General features: G+C 38.9%; 1 protein-coding gene across 2 annotated transcripts in view; it reads right to left on the bottom strand.

Annotated features, from left to right (window-relative positions):
• FCHO2 (FCH and mu domain containing endocytic adaptor 2) overlaps positions 1-23112 on the bottom strand; it is a 126118-nt gene extending 103006 nt beyond the window's left edge. The window contains exons 1-2 of one of the 2 annotated variants that reach the window (XM_061393292.1): positions 22919-23046; positions 3960-4051 (exon numbers count right to left, since the gene is read on the bottom strand). In XM_061393292.1, the coding sequence (XP_061249276.1) occupies positions 3960-4051; positions 22919-22951 (125 nt within the window). In that variant the 5' untranslated portion in view covers positions 22952-23046. Of the gene's footprint in view, positions 1-3959; positions 4052-22918 lie in introns of both variants that reach the window. The other variant, XM_061393291.1, reaches the window with a different exon arrangement.
• Positions 23113-24353: the final 1241 nt, after the last annotated feature.

The following is a 24353-nucleotide window of genomic DNA, read 5'->3' on the forward strand; positions in this document are numbered from 1 at the left end:
GGGTAATTAACTGATATAAATATATGTACACTGAGACACATGTTCAAGAATATTCAAAGCAGTATTACTTTTAACAGTAAAAACCTGGAAACATCCCAAATGTCTGTCAACAGTAATAAATAAATACATTCAGTATATTTACATAATTTGATATTAAACAGCATTATAAGTAAATTCAACACAAATGAATCTCACAACAGTGCTGAATAACAGAAGTCAGAAAAAATACCTACTACAGAATTAATTCAAAGTTCAAAAAATAGGTATAACTTACTTCCTTTGACAGATAAAATTACCATATATTCATAAATGGAACACTACTCAATAGCAAAGAATAAATTAGTGACGCATGCAACAACATGGACCAATCTCAAAATAATTATACTGAGTGAAAGCACTGGACAACTAAGTATATCCTGCATGATTCCATTCAGATAAAATAATAGAAAATGCAAACTAACCTAAGTATCAAAAGCAAACTAGTATTAGCTTATGGATGGGGGTGGGGAGAGAAGGAAGGAATTACCAAGGAAAGATAAATAAGTTCACTATCTTGATTGTGGTGATGGTCATGAGTGTATGTATATGTCAAAATGTATCGAACTCTACGCTTTAAATATATGCACTATATTGTGTGTCAATTATACCTCAATAAAGCTGTAGGTAGGGAGGAAGGGAGAGAGGGAAGAAAGAAAGGAGCAAAGGAGAAAGGAAAGAGAAAGGAAGGAAGCATGGAGGAGGGCAGGAAAGAATTACAAGGGTATGACAGAAAGTAAGTCTGAATGATTAGCTTAAGAAGTTATTTAACCTTTCTGGACCCCAGTTTGCTTAACTATAAAATAAGACTTAGGCGGGTTTCGACAGTTAAATGAGACGGCGTATGCAAATCCTGGGGCTTCCCAGGTGGCACTAGTGGTAAAGAACTCGCCTGCCAGTGCAGGAGATGTAAGAAAGGCAGGTTCAATCCCTGGGTCGGGAAGATCTCTGGAGGAGGGCATACTAACACACTCCAGTATTCTTGCTGGGAGAACCCCATGGACAGAGGAACCAGGCAGGCTCGCAAAGACACCATTAAGTACATAGGGTCGCAAAGAGTCAGACACAACTGAAGTGACTTAGCGCACACGCACACGCGCACACACACACACACATGCAAATTTTTAGTGCACATCATATGTTTGTGTGTATATCTTTTCTTATTTTCTTTCTCATTCACTCCTTCAAGAAATATGAGTATCCAATTGTTTCAGGCTCTCTGCTAGGCACTGGGATACAACAGAATATTGTATACTGTTTCCCTTATAGGAGAACATAGAAACAAATAACAAAAATAAGAAATTACAACATTTTATAAATACTACAAAGAGATATGTGATCTTGAGAGAGATTATAAAAGGTGATTTTGACCTAGTCAAAGAGATTAGGAAAGGCATTCCTGGAAAGGTGAGTATTAATACATTGCTGACCTCTAAGGTCAATACGTACAAATAAGGACTAAGCATGTATAAGTGAAATGAAGAGGAACTAAATCAAGAGGAACTAAAATGAAGGAACTAAATGAAGAGGAACTTGATGAAGGTGAAAGAGGAGAGTGAAGAAGTTGGCTTAAAACTCAACATTCAGAAAACGAAGATCATGGCATCCGGTCCCATCACTTCATGGGAAATAGATGGGGAAACAGTGGCTGACTTTATTTTTGTGGGCTCCAAAATCACTGCAGATGGTAACTGCAGCCATGAAATTAAAAGACGCTTACTCCTCGGAAGAAAAGTTATGACCAACCTAGACAGCATATTCAAAAGCAGAGACATTACTTTGCCAACAAAGGTCCGTCTAGTCAAGGCTATGGTTTTTCCAGTGGTCATATATAGATGTGAGAGTTGGACTGTGAAGAAAGCTGAGTGCCAAAGAATTGGTGCTTTTGAACTGTGGTGTTGGAGAAGACTCTTGAGAGTCCCTTGGACTGCAAGGAGATCCAACCAGTCCATTCTGAAGGAGATCAGCCCTGGGATTTCTCTGGAAGGAATGATGCTAAAGCTGAAACTCCAGTACTACTTTGGCCACCTCATGCGAAGGGTTGACTCATTGGAAAAGACTCTGATGCTGGGAGGGATTGGGGACAGGAGGAGAAGGGGACGACAGAGGATGAGACAGCTGGATGGCATCACTGACTCGATGGACGTGAGTCTGAGTGAACTCCGGGAGTTGGTGATGGACAGGGAGGCCTGGCATGCTGCGATTCATGGGGTTGCAAAGAGTCGGACATGACTGAGCGACTGAACTGACTGACTGAACTGAACTGAAGCATGTATAAAACTTTGACTGATAAAAGCCTGTCAATAAAATAGCCAATGTTTCTAGAGAGGAAAAAGGAGTCTAAATAAACATAAGTCTGGTATGAGCTAAAGTTTGAAAGGCAATTTGGGGTCATACTACGTAGGCCTCTTAAGAGCAATGGGAAGCCTCTGAAGTGGTTTCAACAGAAGTTGAAACTTCAACTTTGAAAGACTTCACTTTGAACTTTCAAACTGTAGTTCGAAAAAGAAACCTCCAATTGCAGTACAGAGAATAAACTGCAGGAGAATAATAATGAATGTAGACAGGACAGTTAGGCACTACTGCTACAGTCCAGGCAACAATAATGATAGCTTGGATCAGGACAGTGCTGTTAGAAATTCATTCTATCAAAAAATGTTTCCTGAGGGCCTACCAAGGGCCAAGCTCTACCCTAAGTGCAGGACGATGAATAAGAAAAAAAGGAAAAAAAAAAACAAAAAGAAAACAAAACCCTGTTCTCGTGAGGTTTATATTCTAGTGGGGAGAGACAGGCTAAATAAGTAAAGTATCACTCATATCAGGTGGCTATTAAGTGCTACGGAGAAAAATAAAGTAGCAGCGGTCAGATTCTGAACAAAGAAGGATGACCCAGGAGTCCTGGACTTCTTATAGTAACTGACACAAACAGGACTAAAATGTGTAATTACAACTGCCCTGTTGGTCGCAAGGTAGATAATTACATTAGTGATGGGAGTGTTGGTTGAGAAGGAGGCTGGAGGAAGGGCCAGGGATGCAGAGTTCCACTGTCTTTCCTTTTACTCTTTCCAGTGATGGAAAGTGTGTCAGTAAGGGACAACTTTATCCACAGCACTTAGGGCTTATGGTCCCCCTTTCAACTGCAGCAGAAAGCTAGAAGTCAAAGAGGATTTGTCTAACGTTACCTAGTTCCTCAGTTCCTACAAGTTGATAAACTCCAAGAAGGCAGAAGCTGAATCCTTATTGCCACATTCCCCAACACACAGCAGATATGGGATATATATGGAAAGAATAAATGAATGGTATATTGTATCTAAAGGCAGCATATCCCTGTATTAGCAAGGAAAACATTTTAAATGTGTTCACATAAAAATTACCAAGTGGGACCAGCCACAAAATAGCCTTAATCAAATTAAATTATGCTGATACTAATAGTTTTTAATTGACTATTATATTCTAAGAGTATTAAAGAAAACTATGTTTTGTAAATTTGCACAATTAAAAACACATAATTAAGGATTTTTAAAAATAAAAGTCATAAAACTATAGCTAAATATCAAATTCAGAAAACTTAAGTCTTTTCAAGTTATTTTAGTATGTTTAATGACATACTTGTTTAAAGAAACAGTAATTATTACCCTACAAAATTCCTGTTTTATCACCTTGCTAGCATATTTAATAAAAAATATATAGATAATATTCTCAAGCAGTGATCTGCAAACCAGATCAGTGCCACTGAGAGCCACGACTTAGGCCGCAGCGTACGGATGACAGAGAACCACTGCTTTAGAGTGTAAAGAGCATACTTTTTTAAAAGAGTAGTTGATTACTTTTATTCAAATCCAACTAAAATTTTTCTCAATTATTCATATTCTGAAATGTTTCTCAATAATGAATTATTAAATGACTTATTAAAAAATACATACCTTTCTCTTACAAAATCTGCTAGTTCTTTTGTCGATATCTGTCCATGTTTCATATTATGGTAAAGGACATCAAAGCCACTATTTTTTTCCCCCTAAAATTTAAAAAGATTTTTAGTTTAACAAAAGAAGAGATCAAAATTACTTAAGCATAATTAACATGCAATTCCAATGTTCAAATGAACTGTTTTCCTTAAGTTAAGCATTGCTCCTCACTGTATAATTTTAAACTGTATCAAAGGAATACTATAGGCTTTGATAAAGTGTACATTGTATACACATATATACACAACATACATATATACACTCTATAATTACTATTAAGGATATATTAATGAAACACATTTGAAATTTAAAAAAATAAACAGTGTAATTTAGGACTTTATTTTCTTGGGGTCCAAAATCACTGCAGATGGTGACTGCAGCCATGAAATTAAAAGAGGCTTGCTCCTTGGAAGAAAAGCTAAGACCAACCTAGACAGTATATTAAAAAGCAGAGATATTACTTTGCCGACAGAGGTCCGCATAGTCAAAGCAATGGTTTTTCCAGTAGTCATATATGGATGTGAGAGTTGGACCATAAAAAAGCCTGAGGGCTGAAGAACTGATGCTTTTGAACTGTGGTGTTGGAGAAGACTCTTGAGAGCCTCTTGGACTCAAACCAGTCAATCCTAAAGGAAATCAGTCCTGAATATTCACTGGAGGACTGATGATGAAGCTGAAACTCCAGTACTTTTGCCACCTGATGCTGACTCATTAGAAAAGACCCAGATGCTTGGAAAGATTGAAGGCAGGATAAGAAGGGGATGAGAGAGGATGAGATGGTTGGATGGCATCACCAACTCAACGGGCATGAGTTTGAGCAAGCTCCGGGAGTTGGTGATGGACAGGGAAGCCTGGCGTGCTGTAGTGCATGGGGTCACAAAGAGTCGGACACAACTGAGCAACAGAACTGAACTGAACTGAATTTAGGAAAGATAAACATGGACCATTACCAAATTTCATGTCAATCCCTTTACCTATATTGAGGTATTCCTGATTATTTAACTCAGAGTCTATACTTTAAAATAACTAAATCTTGATTTTTGAGTCAAAACAGCATTTACTAATCACATAAGCACTAAACACCACAGAACACTTTATAATCGCTAACATAAGTCTTTCAGTAAATTTAACTTGAGATATCAGAAAGGAGGTAAAATCTTAATGAAAGAGCAGTAACAGACTACTGGCTGTGTGTTAAGTCGCTCAGTTGTGTCTGACTCTTTGCAACCCCATGACCTCAACTAATGGAAAATTAACAGAACCAGACTACTGTACAACCCTAGAAAATCTTAGAGCCATTTAATCCAATACAGATTTAAATTAGCAAGTAATAACAAAGAAAACATTAGAAACAGAAATTTTATGGGTGAAATGAAAGAGTATAAACTAAGTTCAAAAAAAAAAAAACTAAGTTCAACAACTCTTTTTACAATCAGCAGTTTTAGTTTTTCTTTAATGATTAAGTCCCTGGGTCGGGAAGATCTCCTGGAGAAGGAAATGGCAACCCACTCCAGTATTCTTGCCTGGAAAATCCCATGGAAGGAGGAGCCTGGTAGGCTACAGTTCATGTGGTTGCAAAGAATCGGACACGACTGAGCGACTTCACTTCACTTAGTGATAATAAAAAGAACTGAATGTATTTGTTGGAAATAGAAAGCAATGCCAAAAGCAAAAGTATTATACAATCTGAGACTTAGTTTTCCACAGTTCAACAAAAACAGGAAACATATTATAGAAACTTCCGGCTATGTTGAAGTGATTCCTAATAAACCTGTCAGCTAGTATAGCAAGTAACCAGACTGTTACACATACAAAAAATTAAAATATATGTAATGAGATAATACAAATAGTATCCCTAGCATACTGAACATCCATTTCCATTTTATCAAGGATATAAAACTAGAGTCTCCTATAAATCTGCTGCTGCTGCTACTAAGTCACTTCAGTCGTGTCTGACTCTGTGCGAACCCATGGACTGCAGACTATCAGGCTCCTCCATCCATGGGATTTTCCAGGCAAGAGTACTGGAGTGGGGTGCCATTTCCTTCTCCAGTTCTCCTATAAATCTAAACACATCCATTTTTGCTTCTATAATTTTTCACGTTTAAAATAAACTATGATCTAACTTTAGTTCTTTACTTTCTTCATGCAAATTTATTCCAGCCAAAATATTCTCTGAGGTAACCATTATCTCTAGTCTATAGCAAGCAAAAAAAAACAACATGAAGATTAATAAATAAAATTACAGACAAAATAATCAAGGACCTGAAATCTCCAAGGGATTTATTCCATTACTTGAATATACTGCAGAAACTACAAATAATTAAACTATCCAGCAACTCCCATAATATAGTCATGAACCCTGAAAGAAAAACAAATCTGAAATCTAAAATCATAAAATCCATAGTCTGGAGCTCTCAGTCCCCAAAATTCTTCCCTGACAACTACCAGTTTTCACTGGCACATAATTCTAAGTCAGGTTCCCAATGTGTGTTATGCATATTCATTATGCATATTCAAATTAGAAAGAAGCTGGTGCTATGCTGTGTTCACTCGTGTCCAACTCTTTGCAACCTATGGACTATCGACCACCAGACTCCTCTGTCCACAGGACTCTCCAGGCAAGAATACTGGAGTGGGTTGCCTTGCTCTCCTTCAGGGTATCTTCCCCACCCAGGAATTGAACCCATATCTCTGGTTTCTCTTGCATTGCAGGCAGGTTCTTTACCCACCGAGCCACCTGGGAAGCCCACTCACTCATTCGACGTTCTAAATGTAAAAACGCCCGATTCTAGGCACTGTTTTCTTAATTTCACAAACCTGTTAATACAAATACTTAATGGATCATTAACTTTTCTTTGTTAAAACTAAGCAAAAATTGTAATACTTTCAGATGGCTCTATCTCCACACACACACACAGACACAAATATACATTATCCTAAAGAAAAATATTCAAAGGTAAGTACCAAAAAAGAACCCAAGCCTACTATTACCTTATCAAAACCGACTTTATAGTTTTTGATAAGAAACGACAGTGTATTAAGCATACACATATCTATATACAGGTGAAAAATACAGTGGGAGACAGAGCACTGGAGCTCATGTCTAGACACACGTGGCTTCAGTAACTTCACCTGAAAAAACAATTGGAAATTGTGGGGAGATGGGGAAGACTACTCTTGAAACTAGCAATCCTAACTCATAATTCTGTCACCATTTGAGATTAACCAGTTTTCTTAAAACTACAAGTACTTCCATGCAAGTTCTAATTCATCTTTTAATAGCTGCCAATGTTTTTATTCTAATTCAAAGACAAGTAAAATAACAGGAAGTATTTCTGAATTACATATCCATTTTATCATCTTAGACCTTGAAGTGGATATGTTCCTATCATTTCCTTTACATTCATTTTTCTTTTATATTGGGGTATAATTGATTATAATGCTGTGTTAGTTTCAGGTGTACAGCAAAGTGACTCGGTTACACATACACATATACACGTTCTTTTTCAGGTTATTTTCCCATATAGGTTATTACAGAATACTGAATAAAGTTCCCAGTGCTATACAGTAGGCCCTTGTTGATTATTTTATATGCAGTAGTATGTACATGTTAATCCCAAACTCCTAATTTATCCCCATCGAGCACCGTTTCCCTTTGGTGATATGTTTTTTTTGACACACAAAAAAATTTATCTTAACGTATTCTGTTAACTCAAGCAAGCAGAGCTTGCTTTTTCTTAGCTAACTACAAATACACAAATGTACAAGCAAATAGACAACAGTTTTATCATCAAGTAGAATTATAACTAAAGGTGTTTTCTGGTCTTCAGTATTTCACTAAAACTGGACATTTTCATACCCTTTGTCCAGCAATTCCACAGTTAGAAATCTATACTGCAAAAACACACATACAAAGATAAATGTGGAAAAATATTCACCGCAGTTCTGTTTATAACTGTGAAAAAACAGAACAACTCAAAAACATTCATTAACATTACTGGTTAAACGACAGCATATCCTACAATGAAATATAGTGTTTTTTAATTGCATTAAAAACTTGCAGTCGAATTTTTAGTATTCATCTTTTAAATCTGCCCAGATATACGTAATATAAGTGAGGAAAAAAAAGCATGATGCAATTATTCATAAAAGCAAAAATAATCTAATGTTGGGAACAACCTAAATGTCTCAAATTGATGAATGGAGAGACAAAATGAGGTAGCATCACACAATGGAATACAAATCAGCAATAAAAAGTGACAAACACTGACACATAAGGCCTTATGGATTAACCTCATAAACACTTACTAAGTGAAAGCCAGACACAAGAGACTATATATTGTATGATTCCGTTTATACAAAATGTAAGAACAGGCAAATCTACAGAGTTGAGGGTAGAAAAGAGCATTAACTGTTAAGCGGGCATAATCTAATCTCTGGGAGGATAAACATGTTCTAAAATTGATAATGGCTGCACCATTCAGTAAAGTTACTAAAAATCAATGACTCACATACTTATATTGGGTAGATTTTATGATATATAAAATATGCTCCAGTAAAACTTTTTTCTAAAAAGGTGTAAAACAGTACATGTAGAATTTGATTTTCACTGAAAAAATTAACAGGTTGCACACATGCACAGTCAGTCACTAAATCGTGTATGATTCTGCAACCCTCTGGACTGTGTAGCCTGCCAGACTCCTCTGTGCTTGGATTTCCCAGGCATGAATATTGCAGCGAGTTGCCATTTACTCTTCCAGGGAATCTTCCTGCCCCATGGATTGAACCCAGATCTCCTGCACTGGCAGGCGATTCTTTACTACTGAGCCATCCAGGAAACCCAAAAGGTTGCATATATGCATACAAAAAGAATGTATTAACAGCAAATTATTTCTGGAAACTGGAATAATGAGCATAGATTAACTTTCTAATAAACAAGTCAAGTCTTTAATACAGAAGCAGTAGAGTTAAAAGCTATGGTGATAAGCAGTTTGAAAATGCAATTTTCTCCCAGGTATGTTACAATTGTTGATATAAAATCTTGATTATCAACAGCCAGTTTTTTCCTTCTCCTCAAAGTTTTATTCTTTTTTAGTAACAATTTTATTGTGATATAATTCACATGATACAAAATTTTCAAAGTATACAATGCAAAAAATGTTAGTATATTTACAGAGTCATAACACCACTACCGCACCACTACTGCAATCAATTTTAGAACACCAGAAAGAAATTCAAATCCAAACAGCTAAGTTTTTAAGAGAAGGTACTCATCAGTGATGAGCTTTATTTTCAATTGTTTTTTAAAATTTATTTATAATTGGAGGATAATTGCTTTATAATATTTTGTTGGTTTCCACCGTATTATCAACATGAATCAGCCATAGATACACATATGTCCCCTCCATCTTGACCCTTCCTCCACCTACCTCCCACCCCATCCCACCCCTCTAGGCTGTCAGAAAGCGGGTTTGAGCTCCGTCACACAGCAAATTCCCTCTGGCTGTCTGTTTTACATGTGGTAATGGATATGTTTCCATGCTACTTGTCAATCCATCCCACCTTCTCCTTCCTTCACTGTGTCTTTGTCATTAGTTCAATCAACACATAAGAAAATACCTATGTTCACAAAAACAAATCAGTACACTAATGTATATCAAATGCTTATAATGTTTGTAATTTTAGAGTAGCATTATTCATAATAATCAAAAGATGGAAACAACCCAAACGTCCATCAACTAACAAATGGATAAGCAATGTGATATACCCATGTGCTGGAATATGATTCAGCTACAAAAGAAATGAAATACTGATACATGCTATAATATTGATGAACCTTGAAAACATTATGCTAAGAGAAAGAAACCAGTCACAAAAGACTATACGATTCCACTTTATTTAAGGCCAGAAGAGAGAAACAGAAAGTAGATTAGTGTGTTTCTCGAGGTGGGGTGAGGATGAGATGGGGTTGATAAAAGGTACAGGATTTCTTTTTGAGGTAATTTAAATTTGACTGTGATGATGGTTTACAAATATCTGTGAACACTACCAAAACAATGAAACTGTATATTTCAAATGAAAAACTATGGTACACAAAATATACTTCAATAAAGTTGTCTAAAAAACTAAATAACAAAGTGAAGTGAAAGAAGCTCAGTCGTGTCGGACTCTTTGTGACCCCATTGACTGTAGCCAGCCAGGCTCCTCTGTCCATGAAGTTCTCCAGGCAAGAATACTAGAGTGGGTACCCATTCCTTTCTCCAGATCTTCCCAATCCAGGAATCAAACCCCAGTCTCCCACATTGCAGGCAGATTCTTTACGACCTGAACCACCAGTGAAGCCCAACTAAATAACAGTTTATCAACATTATTGATAATCAATTCTAGCAGGGAAATTTTCAGTATTAACTGGCAAGAACAGCTACTAACACCATTGCTGATCCAAGAAGGACAATTACAATGAAGGCTCAGACTAAGAATCTTTTCTCTGCCAATCTCAATGTACATTGCAAAGAGGTAGCATTTTCATAGAAAGTCCCCCTGAAAGTGCCCAAGGTAAATAAAATTTTGTCATAATCCAGTACAAACAGGTGTAAAAATCTTTTTAATAATTCCTAATATGAAGTGGGACAAAGTTTCATCATCCTTTAAAGACGGAAGTCCAGAATCATACAGATCCTTTCAGTTCAGTTCAGTCGCTCAGTCATGTCCAATTCTTTGTGATCCCATGGACTGCAGCATGCCAGGCCTCCCTGTCCATCACCAACTCCCGGAGTTTACCCAAAATCATGTCCATTGAGTTGGTGATGCCATCCAACCATCTCATCCTCTGTCGCCCTCTTCTCCTCCTGCCTTCAATCTTTCCCAGAATCAGGGTCTTTTCAAATGAGTCAGCTCTTCGCATCAGGTGGCCAAAGTATTGGAGTTTCAGCTTCAACATCAGTCCTTCCAATGAACACTCAGGACTGATCTCCTTTAGGATGGACTGGTTGGATCTGCTTGCAGTCCAAGGGACTCTCAAGAGTCTTCTCCAACACCACAGTTCAAAAGCATCAATTATTCAGCACTCAGCTTTCTTTATTGTCCAACTCTCACATCCATACATGACCACCGGAAAAACCATAGCTTTGACTAGATGGACCTTTGTTAGCAAAGTAATATCTCTGTTTTTTTTATGCTGTCTAGGTTGGTCATAACTTTCCTTCCAAGAAGTAAGACTCTTTTAATTTCATGGCCGCAGTCACCATCTGCAGTGATTTTGGAGCCCCCAAAATAAAATCTGCCACTGTTTCCACGGTTTCCCCATCTATTTGCCATGAAGTGATGGGACGAGATGCCATGATCTTTTGTTTTCTAAATGTTGCGCTTTAAGCCAACTTTTTCACTCTCCTCTTTCACTTTCATCAAGAATCTCTTTAGTTCTTCACTTTCTGCCATGAGGCTGGTGTCATTTGCATATCTGAGGTTATTGATGTTTCTCCTGGCAATTTCGATCCCAGCTTGTGCTTCATCCAGCCCAGCATTTCTCATGATGTACTCTGCATATATAAGTTAAATAAGCAGGGTGACAATATACAGCCTTGACATACTCCTTTTCCTATTTGGAACCAGTCTGTTGTTCCATGTCCAGTTCTAACTGTTGCTTTTTGACCTGCATACAGATTTCTCAAGAGGCAGATCAGATGGTTTGGTATTCCCATCTCTTTCAGAATTTTCCAGTTTATCGTGAGCCACATAGTCAAAGGCTTTGGCATAGTCAATAAAGCAGAAATAGATGTTTTTCTGGAACCTGCTTTTTTTTTTAACAGATCCTTTAAGAGAAGACCACCTATCATTTCTTCTAAATACGCTAATTGAAGTAAGATTCCTGAAATTAACAGTTTGATTTGTATCAGTGCAGATTCCTCCTCTGCATACATACAAAAACATGCTTCTTTTTAATATAAAAATGAGATAATTTATGCATATTGTTTTACATCTAAATCATCAATTTAAGTGAATTTAGCTGAAAAGATAACTAAATAAAAAGGCCACCAAGTCACTAAAAATGTTCAGATTTTTTTCTGGTCTAATATAGAGTCTTGGGGCTTCCCAGGTGGCTCAGTCGCTAAAGAATACACCTGGAATGTAGAAGTGGGTTTGATCCCTGGGTTAAGAAGATCGCCTGGAGAAGGGAATGCTAACCCACTCCAGTATTCTTGCCTGGAAAACCCATGGACAGAGGAGCCTGGTGGGCTATAGTCCACAGGGTCGCAAAGAGTCGGACACGACTGAGTGACTAAGCATACAATATACAGTCTACAAGTGAGATAGCCTTGAAATTTCAAGTTAAAATCTTTAAGTCATCAAAGCTATTTTGGCAATTCAAAACATTCACTTTTCTGGCTGATCTCTTAACTATACACTTTTATTTTTTTAATAGTTACAAAATACAATCAAAATACAAAGTATTTCCATCTGAAGAAAAATGTGCACTGTATTAATGATGCTATGAAACTCCTATCTTAATGAAAGTAGAACTGTCTACATATCTGGGTTTTAGAGAGCTATGGAAAGTAATAATGAAAAAGCACAAAACTGTAAATCCTATAAATTTTAACTGGGCTTTGATACTTCTCCTTCAAAGAACTTTTAAGGGCAACCGTATATTAAACACTAAAATTAAAAACCTGGATATTCTTCACTTTGGGGAAGTCAAAGAACGAGAAAATAGGCAAAAGATTAAGAGTGCATGCTAGATAATCAGGCTATTCATTAAAAAGTTGATTTTACCTAGTTTCCTTTTTAATCAAACTTTTTTCTGGAAGGAGAACAGGATCAGGAGGCACTGTCATGTGGACAGCAATATCCTGCCTAAGTTCCCTCTCCACTCTAAACTGCTGCAGAAATGAATAAATATCATCATTTCCAACCTTTCTACATTCTCCCTTCACTCTAGCTCTTACTGACATTTAACAGGTAACCTAGGACAAATCACTGCAAAACATAACATTAATTTGTGTTTGATAATCATCTCATTTTATTCTGTCTTCTCTGAAAAACATGATGAAACATTAAACTAATTCTGAAGATTTTTTTTTTTTTTTGCTTTGAAGAATGGCCCCTCTAGTGAGGAATTTTCTAGATATTTTTGATAGGAATTCAACAAATATGCAATGATGGCCCTCCAGGGCCATTTCTTTTTTGCCTTGAAAACCACTACGAAAAAAAGAATACATGCACAGTTTTTCTACAGGTAAACAGGACTTCAACCACAAGTTATAACCTCTACATATTAAAATTTTCACACAAGATCACTAAAACTATTATGTAGAGCTCTTGGCAAGATATTGTTAAAGCAGAAAACAGTGATTAAAATGTAGAATGAGTACTGCTCAGCAGTCAGAACAGTAGTTACTCAAACACATCTGTTGACTGGTTGAAAGAAAATCATATTACTTAAAAAAAAAATCATTTTCTCACCCCTCAAATACTCCTCCCATATCTTTTAAATTACAACTCAGCTCTTCCAGTTAGTTAAATCCTTAAGCCATATAAAAAAATATTTTACAGATACAACAAAAACAGCAGAAGCAAATAGTTTTGAGCTAATTCTCTTACTGTTTTATATTTCAAATTTTCTGTAGTATTCTGTATATAAATTTGTTTTCATTACTTTCAAAATGAAAAATAAAACAATTTCAGCTTTTTCAAAAACTTCTCAATCTATGCTTGGAAAGACACACAAGGCTACCTTCTTAATCTGGCATTTCATTCACACTGATTGGTGATTTAAATCACCAATCCTCGTAATTCAAGAATGGAAAAAAACAAAAACTGAAAGTAACCTAAATGTCCAAAAGGAGAATGCTAAAAATTACATCTTATCTGTTCCATGAAACCTATACTGAAAATATTTTCAAAGAATACTTAATCACGAGAAAAGTGCTTTGATGTTAGTATCATTTGAAGCTATCAAGATACAGAAGTATATAGAACTCGCTAAGAATTTTGTATTTCCAAAGAAAATCTTGGAACAAAAGGCTATAGGTAATTTTTACTTTGTTATGTCTTTTAACTATCATATAATAAGCTATAAACAAAAAGGAAAACACACACACACCCCCCCAAAAAAGGAAAAACATCTTCACTGACTGTCTGTTGTTATTCAGTCACTCAGTCGTGTCCTGCTCTTTGCAACCCCATAGACTGCAGCATGCCAGGCTTCCCTGTCCTTCACTATCTCCCAGAGTTTGCTCAAACTCACGTCCATTGAGTTGGTGATGCCATCCAACCATCTCGTCCTCTGTCGTCCCCTTTTCCTCCTGCCTTCAATCCTTCCCAGCATCAAGGTCTTTTTCCAATGAGTCAGTTCTTTACATCAGGGGGGCCAAGTATTGGAGCTTCAGCTTCAGTATCAGTCCTTCCAGCGAATATTTAGGGTTGATTACCTTTAGGATTGACTGGTTTGATCTCCTTGCAGTCCAAGGGACTCTCAAGAGTCTTTTCCAACACCACAGTTCGAAGGCATCAATTTTCCGGCACTCAGTCTTTTTTATTGTCCAGCTCTCACATCTGTACATGACTACTGGAAAAACCATAGCTTTGACTATATGGACATGTGTAGGCAAAGTAATGTGTCTGCTTTTTAATATGCTGTCTAGGTTTGTCATAGCTTTCCTTCCAAGGAGCAAGTGTCTTTTCCTTTCATGGCTGCAGTCACCGTCCACAGTGATTTTGAAGCCCAGGAAAATAAGTCTCTCACTGTTTCCGTTGTTTCCCCATCTATTTGTCATGAAGTGATGGGACCAAATGCCACAATGTTAGTTTTTTTAATGTTGAGTGTTAAGCCAGCTTTTTCACTCTCCTCTTTCACCTTCATCAAGAGGCTCTTTATTCCTCTTCACTTTCTGCCATAAGGGTGGTGTCAACTGCATACCTGAGGTTACTGATATTTCTCCCAGTAATCCTGACTCCTGCTTGTGCTACATCCAGCCCAGCATTTTGCGTGATGTCCTCTGCATATAAGTTAAATAAGCAGGGTGACAATATACAGCCTTGATGTAATCCTTTCTCAATTTGGAACCAGTATGTTGTCCCATGTCCGGTTCTAACTACTGCTTCTTGACCTGCATATAATTTTCACAGGAGGTATTGGTGGTCTGGTATTCCCATCTCTTCAAGAATTTTCCACAGTTTGGTGTGATCCACACAGTCAAAGGCTTTAAGAGAAGTCAATGAAGCAGATGTTTTTCTGGAATTCTCTTGCTTTTCTATGATCCAAGGGATGTTGGCAACTTGATCTCTGGTTCCTCTTGTTTTTCTAAATCTAGCTTGAACATCTGGAAGGTCTCAGTTAACATACTGCTGAAGCCTAGCTTAAAGGATTTTGAGCATTACTTCGCTAGCATGTGAAGTGAGTGCAATTGTGCATTCGTTTGAACATTCTTTGGCATTTTCCTTCTTTGGGACTGGAATGAAAACTGACATTTTCCAGTCCTGTGGCCACTGCTGAGTTTTCCAAATTTTCTGGCGTATTGAGTGCAGCACTATCACAGCATCTCATCACCTCCACTAGCTTTGTTTGTAGTGACGCTTGCCAAGGCCCACTTGACTTCACACTCCAGGATGTCTGGCTCTAGGTGAGTGATCACAGCATTGTGGTTCTCTGCGTGGATCATTAAGATTCAGTGTATTCGTGCCACCTCTTCTAAATGTCTTCTGCTTTTGTTAGGTTCATATCCTTTCTGTACTTTACTGTGCCTATCTTTGCATGAAATGTTCCCTTGGTATCTCTAATTTTCTTGAAGAGATCTTTAGTCTTTCCCATTCTACTGTTTTCCTCTATTTCTTTGCATAGTTCACTTGGGCTTTTTTATCTCTCTTTGCTATTCTCTGGAACTCTGCATTCAGATGGACGCATCTTTCCCTTTTCTCTTTTGCCTTTCACTTCTCTTCTTTTCTCAGCTATTTGTAAGGCCTCCTCAGACAACCATTTTGCCTTTTTGCATTTCTTTTTCTTGGGGATGATTTTGATCACTGCCTCCTGTAAAATGTTACAAACCTCTGTCCACAGTTCTTCAGGCACTCTATCAGATCTAATCTCTTGAATCTATTTGTTACTTCCCCTGTATACTCATAAGGGATTTGATTTAGGTCATACCTGAATGGTCTAGTGGTTTTCCCTATATTCATCACTTTAAGTCTGAATTTTGCAATATGGGAGTTCATGATATGAGCCAGTGACTGGCTATTAAGCAACTAGTAGCTAACACTTCTTATCTAAGGTTGCGGCAGCCACTAATTTGCATTACTTGTATTGTACCTTCCTATTTTTTCCCTCAAGTCAAGCAAACATGCTTGTCATATTTTCCATACATTTTACTCCTGCTATTCCATCACGGAGCATGTGTGATGGAAATGATGGAATTCTGTGCCTCAATTTCATCACACCGTTCACTAATCACTTCTCAATTTAATCCTCTCTGCCTCTGGCCACTGCAGCCATGTTCTCTAGCCTCTTTACCAGTAGATACACAGAGGAACCCTGAACAACTTAGGTTTGAACTGTGCAGGACCACTTACATGTTTCAACAGTAACTACTACAGTACTACTACACGATCAGGGGCTTGTTAAATCCAAGGACTCAGAGTCCCACCATAGAGAACCGTGGATAGGAAGCATCAACAATGCAGAGGTCAGCGCTCCTAAACCTCATATTGCTCAAGGGTCAACTGTAATTATAGGTCTCCATTACTGCCTGGCTTTTGTTTTTCCTCACATCTGACCAATTTTTGCTTATCCCTATGCGCTAGATTTCTACTAAAATTCTTCCAATTCAAATATCTTAATTTTTCCACACTAGATAAATGTAAAGATAAGTCCTAATTCCCCTTTCTACATAATTTTCCTTGCATTGTATTCCTAGAAAGACTTCCCAGTGTGCTTCTGTTAAATTGTTCCACAATTATAAAATCAGGATGGATAATCTGAGAAGATACCCTCTGACTCAAAAAATTACTTGCTCTCCTCCCAAAACATACGTGTGTGTGTGTGTGTGTGTGTGTGTGTGTGTATTTCCAAGGGCTTCGCAGGGGGCTCAGTGGTAAAGAATCCGCCTGCCAATGTAGGAGATGAGGAGATGCGGGTTCCATCCCCAGGTTGGGAAGATCCCCTGGGGAAGGAAATGGCAATCCACTCCAGTATTCTTGCCTGGGAAATCCCATGGACAGAGGAGCCTGGTGGGCTACAGCCCATGGGGCCACAAAAGAGTTGGACAGACGACTTAGGGACTAAACAACAACAATGTACTTCCAAAGGGCTTATGCTAATCAAACTGCAGGACGCCACAAGGCACACCGCTCTGCCATGCCTTTGTCCAAACAATTTAAGTAGTTCTCAAAGGAGTCCAACAATTAAGATTCAGTCTGTAGGGCTGGAAAAGAACCCAGACAGCAGATTTTTATCACTCTGTACCAATTCTCTAAAATCCTTCCCCTAAATTGAACTAAATCAGTAACAATTTCTTAGTAAATGCAGACTATATTTCTTAGCAAATTTAGTAAAAAGAGACTAAACCAGTAACAATTTCTCAACTTCAACAATAAAGGCAAAAACAAAAAATAAACCAGCCTTCCACTCCACTTCCCTCCCAGAAAAAAACCTAAGGGACTGACAAAGAATTCAGTTTCATCTAAAATAATTATATAATATCTACCTGACAAGTCTACTTGAACCAAGATAGATGAACCTGTAGTTTGAGTTTCCATAGCCTGTTGCAGTTGAAAATAGTTTGGGCATAGATAACTGGCTAACATATAATGACACATTTTAACATATATGCTATTTGCTTGTATATACATACGTTACCTCTGGAAAGCTACATAAGAAATTGGTAACAGTGAATTGCCTTTTGGGAGATCTTGGTGGGTGGATAAAATGAGGGAGATCTTATACTACATTCCCTTTTGCACCTGCTAAATACTAAAACATGCAAATATGTTAATTAACATATATATGCAAATATACAAACGTACATCCTTTAAAAATTTTTGTATATCATCTGATGGGATCAGATCCAACTACAATATTTGTAAATTTCAAGTAACAGTCTATATTCTGCGTTTCTATGGTCAACTAATTTTCTAAAAATGTATATTTTAAATCTTTCATATGGATAAATAACCCCAAAGAATGCGTACTAATTTTCTAAAAATATGTATTTCAAATTTTTCATAAGGATAAATAACCCCAAAGAACGTGTACTAAATTTAGATTAAATAACCAAGCAAAAACATAATAATAGTTTGCATTCCATAGTCCTATTAATAGCAACTCCAGATTTTTTTTTTTTTTAATTTTAATCCTCCCAGTTTATCCATGTAATGACAGATCAAATTTGGGCTATACAGCATTCTATGCCTTTTACAGGGGGGACCGGGGCATTATGTAGATTTTGGTATTGGTCCCGGAAACAATCCCCCAAGGATAACCAGAGAGCACTGTATAACCAGGTGCTCTGAATTTATTTAAAAGTAAAGCACTCCAATACCAGTGAAATCAGCAGATAAATGACTTGAGACTTCTTAACTAGTTAAGCACTAAAGGAAAAGAAAACAAAAGGAAGAAAACTTCAGAACAGGGACTTCCCTGGTGGTCTAGTGGCTAAGACTTCAAGTTCCCAGTGCAGCAGCCTGGGCTTCGATCCCTGGTCAGGGAACTAGAGCGCACATGTCACAAGTAAAGACCCCACGTGCCACAGCTAAGACCTGCTGCAGCCAAAAGAAAGATTCAGAACAAAAATATCTAAGATAATTGTTATTCATTCATTCTTGATATGCTGAATGGAGATCTTTGAAAAAAGTTACCTAAGTAAAAATGTCATTTTATTACAATGTAATGTATGCTAAAAAATACTTGCTGTCTTTGGGAGAATGCTTTATATCTTATATAGATCGGGATCACTATGTAAAATGAGACCTATTTAAATCATGTTATATTGTACTTGTTTTTTTCCCTTATTAGGTTGGCCGCCGTCTATGGGGTCGCACAGAGTCGGACATGACTGAAGCGACTTAGCAGCAGCAGCAGCTACCTCTTAAAAATAAAAAACCTTTTAACTCCTGAATTAAAATAATTTGGGCTTTATAAAAAATATAAATCACCATTTTAATCACTATAATGTAAAGTGGACATCTATAATCTCAAGAGTACTAAAAACTAGTACTGCACTCTGAGAAAGAAGCAGCATTTGGAGATACTTCTTTACTGTGATATTTGTCAGTAACTTTTTTTAAAAAGTTAAATAATCTTTTGAAGGGCTAACAACTGCTTTTATATACTAAAAGTAACTGTGGATATGTTATCAAATTATTCTTGCCGTCTAATTTTAATAGAAAAACATTTTCTACTTGATTATCTTTGCAGCACTATACTCTGTGGCAAAAACTGACTTATCAGCAACCAAACACCTGTTGCGTAGGAAGTTTTGTATATATTTTTCTCTTCAAAGGTTAGTATTAAATAAAGGAATATGTAACATAGCATATAGTTTTAGTTAAGAAAAAAACTATAAAGAAAAAGGCAGGATGTATTGCTTTCAAATGAACTTGAAGAGAGTTTGAATGATTCAAATTTTCCTCTAACAAAATGCCACAACAAAAAGATATGTCTTTTTATATGTAGGGAAAAAAACAATTAATAGCCTGTTTGGTTAGAAACCTAAAGCTTTAAAGTTTCCCATTACCTCACTTTGACAAGTTTTATTTTGTTTTGACAGTGCCACTTTAAACATTAGGGGAGAAACGTGAAATCGAATAGAGAAATAAATTCTCTACTTTAAGAAATTATTTTATAATGATTCTGAAATATGCAAATTTTTAAGTTGTCTAAATAGACAGCTAAGAATTTTGAGAAGTTATTTAGTTCTCAGGGTTTTCCAGTTCATTTATCATTCTTTGGAGCTTTTTAAGAGCCAATTTAGCACGTTCAGCCACAACCAGGCTTGGAGGTAAAATCAAATGCAGTCTATTTTAAGAATATGTGCACAATATTGGAAGTGAAAACAAACACTAAACATACACTAAAACATAGACTGGAGATTCCCTCTAGATTTCAGATACCCAAATTTATCCCCACGCCTCGACGAAGAGGGAAAACAAGGGGCACACAAAAATCTGCACAAAAATGTTCACAAAACATTATTCATAAGATAGCCAAACACATCCCCAAAAGGCTATGTTCAAAATCATGGACAAAAAACAAAACGTAACTTTTAAATGTTAATGTGCAGTTATCAAACTTCAAAAACACAATTACGCATCAAAAAAAAAAAAAAAAAAACAAAAACACCTCTAAGAACGTCAAATTTCAGACAATCCTTAGAGAAGTTTCACAAACTGTCCACGTAAAAACTGAAGTCTAAAATCAATAGGCTGTATCTAAAATCAGTAGGCTATATCGAAAATCAAGGGACCCAGAAGAGCCAAAATAATGTTGAAAAAGAAAAATGAAGTTGGAGCACTCGCACTTCCACATTTCAAACTTACTAGAAAGCGACAGTAATCAAAACAGTGTGGTACTAACCTAAGGATAGAGACACCAATGAAAATCCAGAAATAAAACTCATGTATCTATTGCTAATTGATTTTTGACAAGAGTGCCAAACCTATACAATGGAAAAAGAAGAGTCTTTTAAATAATGCTGGGACAACTAAACCCACATGCAAAGAATAAAGGTGTACCTCTTCCCAGAGCTGCACACAAAGACTAACTTCAAATGGATCACAGGCCTATGTGTAAGAACTAAAACGTCATATAAAACCCACAGAAATAACACAGAAGTAGACCTCTGTGATCCTGGATTAGGAAAGACGTCTCAGATATGACAACCAAAGCATAACAGATAACAGAAAAATTAGACAAATCCGACTTCATCAAAATTTAAAACTTACATGCTTCAAAGGACACTATCAAGAGAGTGAAAAAGACAACCCCAACAATGGGAAATAATACTTACAAAATCATGTTATCTGCAAACCAAAACTACAATGAGATATTACTTCACACCCATCCACTACAATAAAAGACAGATAACAACCAGTGTAGTCCAGCATGTGAAAAAACTGGAACCCTCAGACATTCTTAGTGGGATTGTAAAATGGTGCAACTATTTTGGAAAATGTTTGGCTGTTCCTCAAAATGTTCAACACAGAGTTACCATATGACCCAGCAATTCGACTCCCAAATGAAATGAAGACATGTGCCCACATAAACACTTGTACAAAAATGTTCACAGCAGCATTATTCATAACAGCCAAAAAGCACAACCAAACAAATCTCTAACACTGATGAATGGCTAAATACGATACACACACACACACACACACACCCACGAACACTGACCATTAAATAGAATTAACTACTGTTGCATGCTACAGCCTGGGTGAATCCTGGAAACATGTTAATGAAAGAAGTTAGTCATAAAGGACCACGTGTATGAACCCATTTATATTATTATGCCCAGCGTAGACAAATCTACATGGTAAGGAAAGATGACTACAAATCTACATGGTAAGGTAAGATGACTGCTAATAAACACTGGGATCCTTCCTTAGATGAAGAAATTATTCTAAAAGCATGGTTGACGTCTGCACAACTCTATGAACATATGAAAAACCTTGAATTGTTCATTTAAATGGGTTGTATGGCAGGTGAATTACACCTCAATAAAGCGTCGTTGACGTCTGCACAGCTCTATGGATATACGAAAAATCCTTGAATTGTTAAATGAGTTGTATGGTGGGTGAGCTGTACCTCAATAAAGCTATTTAAAAAAAAACAAAGCTGACGTCTAGGATTTGTGTCGCTTGTGGAAAACAAGGAACATTCAAGACAAATAATTATGAACTGATTTGATTACTAAGCAAACCTGTGGGTGAAACAATTAGAAACTAAGAATTTAAGACATTCCTTATTCACTTTATGCGTACCACTTTAAATATTTCTACATCTTAACTAAAATAGAATTGTACCTCTTGCAACTGTCAAGCCATAAAATGGGATTCCTGAGACACCTAAGTACACACACATGTTCCTCTCCTGTACACGGCGGAACTCTACTCCCCAATACAACAAACAGTAACTGCAGAAAAACACTCCACTGGGAGATTGGGAAGTCACTCTCAGCGAACCACCTAAAACCAATACTGAATTTAGAAGAGAGGTGTGGAAAGAATGAGGAAGGCGAAGGAGCCCAGGGAACAAGGGGAAGTATGGGTGCATTCAAGCTCAAGGAATCCAGTTACACTAAATTCAACTTTTGTACGCTTTGTGAACAGGCCCAGAGGCAAAGTCCTGGGCGCAGACCAACGAGTCGAGCTGCGAGGCCGAGAGGAAATGCTGATCCAGCCCAAGTCCGCATGGGAATTCGTGGGGAAATGGTGGGGGGCCGAAGGGCTAAGATGGGGGCCTGCGGGGCGGGAAGGAGGCGAGCCTCCCCGCCCGGCTCCGGGCCGCACTCGCCGGCAGCGCGCAGCCGGGGTGGCCGCGCTGCGGGCCCGTCGTCCGCGTCCGAACCGCGCAGCGCGCCCGGCGCCGGGAGTCTCCGGCGGGGCCGGCTCCCGTCTCCCGCCCCATCCGGCGCTTTGTCCCCGCACGGGCGGCGGGCGGCCCCTCGGCGTCCCCGCCGCGGGCTGAGGGGCCGCGCTGACAGCCCCCGCCCCCCGCCGGGGCGGCGAGCCCGCGAGTCGGCGCGGCCGACGACCCGTCGTCACTCGACGGGCTTCGTCCAGGCGGGACGCAGCAGGCGGAGGTCCGAGGACGCCGGCCCTGCCCGCGGAGCCGCCGCCACCGCCCGAAGCGCCCGCAGGCCGAGGTCAGGCGGAGAAACTCTCGGCCTCCGAAACCCACACCATGTCCAACATCCTTCTCTTACCCAGAAATTCTCAACGAAATGCGCCATGACCATCGTGCCGCTGCCGACGCCGCGCCGGGTTCCGTGTCCGCGCCCTCCCGCCGCTCCGTAAACACGGGCCCGGCCCCCACGGCGCCCCCGCCTTTCGCTGCAGCCGCCGCCTTCTTCCCGGAGACCTGCCCGCACCCTCCAGGGCGCATGCGCCACCTAGCGGCTGCCGCCGCGGGGCGAGCCTTCAAACGCCCAGGCTGGGTTGCGCATGCGCCCTAGGCCCCATTCCCGGGCTTTTCGTCCTCTTCCTCTCTGCCCAGCGCTGGCGCGTCGGAGAATGAGTATTCTTTTTGGAATGGTGGCGAACCCGGCCCCGGAGCATCACCCGGGAGACTGCCCGCCCCCTTCGCTGTGCGATGGGTACCGGCATAGGGACGGAGCGAAGAGAAGGGTCGGCCAGAAACAGTGGAACCCACCGCCAGGCTGCCTTCTCTCTCCCTCCTCAGAAGACTCGCTTCCTGAGCTTTCGAGGATCTCGGAGAGGGACCCAAGTTGGGGCCAACTGGGACGGGGGAAACTTGGCTTCTGGCCAACCGGAGGAGACTCTGAGAAATGGTCAACAGGGTGCCTTTCCTTGATAGGGAATTAAGAACCAAAACAAAACTTTCCGAGGCCGGAAAAGGAGGAAACGCCCTGGAGCCAGAGAGCTGCCCGAGACCCAGGCACCCAGTCCGAGGCCGCTGACCTCCAGCACGCCCGGAGCAAACCGGCCGGGACTGCCGACTGCAAGAACGTGACCCGAAGCCGACGATTTTTCCTAACTCAGCCAGTTTTGTCTCTTTTATTTTTTTCTTGCAGCACTTGTTCACATAAGTCCATGGTTCGCTCAGCAACTTGTACGTTTTGGAAAAAGAAACAAGTTCAAACACGCCTCGGCATTTAACACAGACACCAAATCTCCTTCCCACGCCGTGCTTTCCAGAGGGTAAGGGGAAAAAAATTAAACCAGGTCAGTTAGGTCCAAAATATGCAGTTGTTGAAGCCAAGCCGGACAAACAGATTTAGTGTAACTTTAACTGTACATTCATGGCACACCTCTTCAGATCTTGTGACTTCAAACATGCGGAACACTACACCACTATTTCTTCATGGCAAATAATTTACATCCTCAAAGTAAGAACCAGACAGTGCTTTTCACAAGGATGAAGCTGTGAAGGGTAGTTAAGTAGGAATCATTGGATAATGGTATTGTGATTATATCTTACAGAAATAAATAGGATGTTATAAGACATCTAGGCTTCCCTGGTAGCTCAGTTGGTAAAGAATCCGCCTGCAATGCTGGTTGGATTCCAGGGACTGGGAAATCCGCTGAAGAAGGGATGGGCTCCCCACTCCAGTATTCTTGGGCTTCCCTCGTGGTTCAGCTGGTAAAAAATCCGCCTGCAATGTGGGAGACCTGGGTTCA

This window comes from Bos javanicus, chromosome 20 (assembly GCF_032452875.1).
Source record: "Bos javanicus breed banteng chromosome 20, ARS-OSU_banteng_1.0, whole genome shotgun sequence".
In the NCBI taxonomy this organism is placed as follows: domain Eukaryota; kingdom Metazoa; phylum Chordata; class Mammalia; order Artiodactyla; family Bovidae; genus Bos; species Bos javanicus.